Here is a 5,932-nt window from a genome sequence, read left to right on the forward strand (position 1 = left end):
GCTCTTAACAAATATATTAACCCATTTGCTAAAATTAATAAAAAAGGAAGGAACAACGGGAAGGCTTTAAATTGGCACGGAAACGTGCACCCAATAACGCGATTTAAATGCAACGAACGAACCGACCTCCGACCGGATTACGATACTTCGCTTCGAACAATAACAACTTTTTTTTTTACCAAACGTTTGGAAATGCGGAAAATACTTTACAAATAACTACTTACAAAAACGACGCGGAGTAAAAAATACTTCGAAAAGAAGGAGTTTTTACCCGGCTTTATACCAAATAGCTATTGGTTGGAAGTACGGTTTTTACCTTTAAATAGCTACCCCGATCCGTAATGCTCCCTATGGGCTATACAATTCGAAAAGGGTAAATAAATTTATATATATATTCCTTTTTCGAAAAGTAATTAATTTTAATTTTTTTTCGTTAATTTGTTACAATTAAAATTACAATTTCCTTTTGTTATATTGCTTTTGCAGCATTGCAAAGTTCCAATATCCTTAATTACCAATTAAGTTTTAATGCCCCAATAAATAATTTTAAAATGCTTTTTTTTCGCCCCTTAATGGGTTTAAATACCGCCGATATGCATTTACCGCTACCCAAACGTTTAAGCCCGTTTGCCGTACCATTCAAAGGTTTTTTTACTTCCTTTTCGAACAAATAATAATATTTTTTACCACAATGTACGTTTAAAATGCGGTAATTGCTTTGGCGTATTGCGCTAAGCATGCTTTTTACGGGCTTTTTAAAATGTGCTACACTTTGCATATCCTTTAAAATTTAAATATATCGTACCATTAATTTAAAGCGTTCCCCGTACTATACCGTTTTTACCTAACTTTTTGTTTATAAGGTACAATATTTTACGGTTATTACAAACCGTTTACGGGTTTTTTTACGTTTTTTTTTGGTAATTAGCCGGTTCGGCACGTTAAAACATTTTTTTAGGCCATTTTTTTAGCCTTTATTACTCCTTTCTTATAATACCCCCGTCCTTTCCGGGTATTTACCCGTTAAAATCCGGTATTTTCCTTATTTTATAAATTCGTTTCCAATAAGCTTGTTTTATACGTTTAAACAATTTTTTTCGTAATATCCTTTTTTAAAATTTACGAATTTTCCAATTCGTTATAATTTATTTATTTAACCAAATATTTTCGTTTTTGCAAAAGCCTTTTGTATTTTAACAAAGCCTTTATTTTAAAACGATCCTTTTTTTTTCGATTTTTGGTTTTTTATTTTTTGGTTTTTTGCCGGGCCTTTTTTTAAACGCCCGTAACAAATTTGCCGGAAATACGTTATATATTTGGTAATTTACCGGAAGCTTTAACCGAAACGCCAAACCGGCTAACCTAACCATTTTTAAAACCTAAAAAGGTTTTAACCATTTATTTAATAGCTTTTTTAACGGCCTTTTTATTTTAATATTTGCTATATTTAGCAATACCCAATCGCTTACCCCGAAAAGCACCGGGGTTTTGTTTTTGTTATAATACTTTTTGTACATATTATTTGCTTTTTTTAGCAATTTTTTGGCTTGTTTTTTAATTGCTTTTAAAGCCCCCGCCTTAATTTTAACCGTTACCGAAAGTTTTTTTTTAATTACCCGAAAATTATAAAACTTTCGTAAATAAAACTTTATTAACAAAAACGCCGGGGTTTTTTTGCAACCCCAAATGCACGCTCGTATTATGCACTTACGCTATTAAATGCAATAGCAACGCTTAATCGTTTTGCTTTTCGCAATAAAAGCACCGAAAATAATACTTTACTATTTGGTTCGTCCGTTCCGTTTGCCCGTTGGTTTAAAAATGGTATGCTATTAATAGCCTTTTTGCAATTTTTAAATATCCGGCAAAAATTGTTTAAAACCCGTTTGTAAATAATTTGTTCCGGTTCGATACAATCTTTTCGGGCGTTTTTAGTAACCTTTAAACGTATGCAAATAAAAAATTCCCCAATTTTTTATTGGTTAATTTCGTAAACGTTGGAATAAAAAAGTTATATTTAATAAACCGGTTAACCATTACCAATATTACGTTGCGCTTTTTACCGGTTCCATTTATTAACGTTAAAAATTTTCCGATAAAATTTATCGATAATTTTTGTTCCGGGCGGTTTAATACGGGCAAAAATGCTAGCAACCCGTAAAGTATTTGTATTTTTAGCTTTATTTATTAATATATTTAATACATCCGCACGTATTTGCGTACGTTTTTAGCCATACCCAGCCATTTAAATTACCGTTTAAGCTTTTTTAAAGTTTTAGCCATGCTTTTGTAACCCCCCGTCGAATTATCGTATTATTTTTAAAGCATTATTCGTTTAAACGGTACTAAATTCGGAATTTAAATTTTTTTTTGTGCTTAAATAAACCGTTATTAATTTCCTAAACGTTGGGCTTATTTTTTTAAATACCGTTTTAAACGAAATTATTTTTTATTTATGTTTCGAAAATGCGCTTTAATATCGTTTTGGTATCCTTTTTAATAATGGTTGTCCTTACGTAAGTTGCTTTTTGGAATTTAGCTAACAAATTGCTTTGGAATTTTTTTTTTGCCATATTGGCTTTCCCGTTTATTGGTATATTTTAAAAACGTTTTAACAAGTTATTTGCGGGGTTCCGGTATTTTGGCTTCCATTTAATCGTAAAATCGTACTTTATTAAATTTTTAAATCATTTTGCTTAGCGCTTTATTACCTTTTTCTTTATTAAAATATAGGTATAGTTTAAATAGTTGGTAATTACTTTAATAATTTTTTGTAAATAAACCAGGTAATGCCGTTACTTTTCGAAAGCTTTTACGATTGTTAACAATTTTAAATTAAAAATTGTATAGCGCAATTTTTTTTATTGCAGCTTTTTCGATATGTAAATTACCGGATGTTACCGGCCGTTTTGTAATTGCAACAATACCGTTTTTATCGCAAAAGCCAAAGCGTTGGTTCGCACGTACAGCGGCTTTAAAAAGTCGAAATGCATTAATACCAAAGCTTTCGTAAATAATAGCTTTAATTTGCAAAAAGCCTTTTTTGCAATATTTTTTAAATAAAATACGATATTTTTGCTAAAAAAATCCGTTAAAAACATAGTAATTTTTGCGTAGCCCTTTACGAATTTCCAATAATACCCCGTAAAATTTAAAAATATTTGGATGTTTTTAACGCTTTTCGGTATCCTTTATTTTAAAATTGCAATAATTTTGTTTGGCAAAATTTCGACCCCGAATTTGGTTATTTTAAACTTTAAAAAATCGATACTATCCGTTTCGAATTTGCATTTGGCCGGGTTAACGTAAAATTTAAACCGTTCGAATCGTTTTAATACCGTTTTTATTGCTTCGCGGTGCTTTTTTTATATTTTCGAAAAAATAAAAATGTTGTCCAAATATACAATGCAATTATTATTAATTAATTTTTTAAGCGCTATATTAATAAAGCTTTAAAACGTTGTTAAAGCGTTGGCCAAACCGAAAAGCATTACTAAATATTCGTAATATCCATATTTGCAGCGGAAAGCAATTTTCCATTCGTTTTTTTATCGGATTCGTATTTTATAATAAACGTTTTTTAAATCCAATTTAGTAAAATATTAATTTTTAAATACCCGGTTAAATATTTTATAAATTAACGGAAATGTTAGCCGGTTTTTTTTGGTAATTTTGTTAAAACCCCGATAATTAATACAAAAGCAAAGTTTCCCGTCCTTTTTTAAAACGAATAAAATCCCGGCGCCGGCGGGGCTAGTTAAATGCCGGATCCAACCTTTCGTTATGGCTTTATTAAAATACCTTCGAAAAGTTTTTAATTCCTTTTCGGATAAAAAATAAATGCTTTTGTAAAGCGGTATCGTTTTTTCCTCCAATTCGATCGCGTAATTTTAGCTTATATATTTTAGCAAAAGGTTCGATTTATAAAATTGCGCATATTTTGCAATTATCTTTTTAACCCATTCCGGAAAAGCTTTTAACTTTTTTTTAAGGTTTTTCGGGGTTTCCGGGCGTACAACCGTTAGTACGGCTATTGCTTGTCCCAATTGGATTAATTTTTTAGCTATTTCCAACGAAATTATTTTAATTTTTTTAATAATTACCGGAAACTTTTACTTTATATCCCCAAACCGGATTTTAATATTTTTTTGCTAAAATTAAAGCATGTTTAACGTAATGTTGTACCCAGCCCGGGGTACCATTACGTAAAATACTATTAACTTTCGGGTTATTCCCTAGCTATTCGTTACCCAAATTTTATATTCCTTTACCTTTAGCGTAAGCATGCGTTTTTTGGTATCGAACCATGCTAAGTAACCTTTATTTAGCACCGGTATTTTTTTTGCTTTTACCAAAAAACGGCTATGCAATAAATTAACGTCGCTTTTATTGTTAATTAACGCTTTTAATTTTACCCGGCGACCGTTAATTCGTAAATATATTTCGGTTTTTTAGCGCGTTTTGGCCGCCGGGGCGCATTTTTAAGCCCCGGTATTTAAACGGCTAAATAGCGGTGTTAAATTGGGTAACGATATTTTGCTTTTTTTGGGGCACGCCGGCCGGATATGGCCTAGCTTTTTACACCCGTAACACCGTATTTCGGGCCTTTTCCCTTTTGCCTTTTGTATGGTCGCTAAGGCCAACGGGGTTTCCGGGTTATTCGTCCGTATTTTGCATATTGCAACGATATGGCTTAATTGCCCGCATTTAAAGCAAGTAACCGATTTTTTAAAGGCTAAAATATTTATATCCTTTAAGGTCCTTTTATACAATCCCGATATTATTTTTGCTTTAAAAGCTTTAGCTTGCAATTTTTTTATAATATAAAAAAAGCTTTTAAATATTACCCGTTTTTGGATTTCGGGGCGGAACCGGTTAAAAAGTAATGTTATTTTTATTTATTTGGGTATTAATTCGAAAAGGTCGTTTTTTACCAAATCCCAACGAATCCGGAACGCTTTAAACGATTTATAATCCTTTTATTTAATAGCGGTATTTCCCGCAAGCTTTTTAATTGCTAGCCATATCCGCAAATCGGGGTTTTTTAATTTTATTTAAAGCTACCGCAAAAAATCGGCCCAAATAAGCAATACCCCGGTATTTAAATAATGCATTTACTTATATTTTATTTATTATGCTCGCTAACAATGGTTAAAAGTGCTAAAAGTTATTTAAACCTTTATACGGTCCTTACCGTAACGTTTTTTTTCGTTTTTAAAAATAAATTTGTAATCGTTAATATAATGGGCGATATTTTGCCAAATTACCAATTTTTTAAACATAAAAAGTTTAAAAGTAACTTTGCTTTACGTAAAACCTTTCCATTGTTTAAAAGTATTTCTTTTATTTTCGTTTAAGCTTTTATGCGCATACTTTAACCTTTTATTTTGGATTTTTTGGATTAAACGAACGCGTTTATTTTAAGCCTTTAGCGCGTTATTTATTTTTTGCAATTTTTTTACGAAAAGGTTTTCGAAATCGTTGGAAATTTGCGGGGTTTTTTTGGTATTTTATTCCGGTAGTTTAACGGCTTTTTCCAACGTGCTCAACGTAGCGTTAAACGTTATTATAAGCGGTACGAAGTTGCAAATGCCCTTTTTAAGCTTGTTCGATCTTTTTCGGTAATTACCCGGGCTTATTTTTTAAATAAAAAAAGTATAAAAAAAGGAATAATATATTAAAGGTTAATCGGTGCAAAAGCGGGTAATTACCGGGTTACGGGCCGAATACGGTATTTTTTTTGTTAAGCTTTCGTAAATTTTTTACCAAAAGTGCTATTGCTAACAAAAATTATTCTTTTTTTAACCTTTTTTTTTTTTGTGCCCTTTTGGGCACCCGGGGTCGGTTTTTTAAGTTTTTCGCGTTCCAAACGCTTTCGTGCAATTTAAGCTTTACCCTATTTTTTAACATCGCTATTATGCTTTGGCCGCGA

At 31.3% G+C, this 5,932-nt stretch overlaps 1 protein-coding gene across 1 annotated transcript; it reads right to left on the reverse strand.

Moving 5' to 3' along the window:
* Positions 1 to 4,481: 4,481 nt before the first annotated feature.
* On the reverse strand, positions 4,482 to 4,802 carry GGTG_01735 (hypothetical protein; the record flags this gene model as incomplete). Its single annotated transcript, XM_009219505.1, has 1 exon — positions 4,482 to 4,802. A coding segment is annotated over one exon (321 nt), but the record flags the coding sequence as incomplete, so codon positions are not given.
* Positions 4,803 to 5,932: the final 1,130 nt, after the last annotated feature.

This window comes from Gaeumannomyces tritici, assembly GCF_000145635.1.
Source record: "Gaeumannomyces tritici R3-111a-1 unplaced genomic scaffold supercont2.1, whole genome shotgun sequence".
Classification (NCBI taxonomy): Eukaryota; Fungi; Ascomycota; class Sordariomycetes; order Magnaporthales; family Magnaporthaceae; genus Gaeumannomyces; species Gaeumannomyces tritici.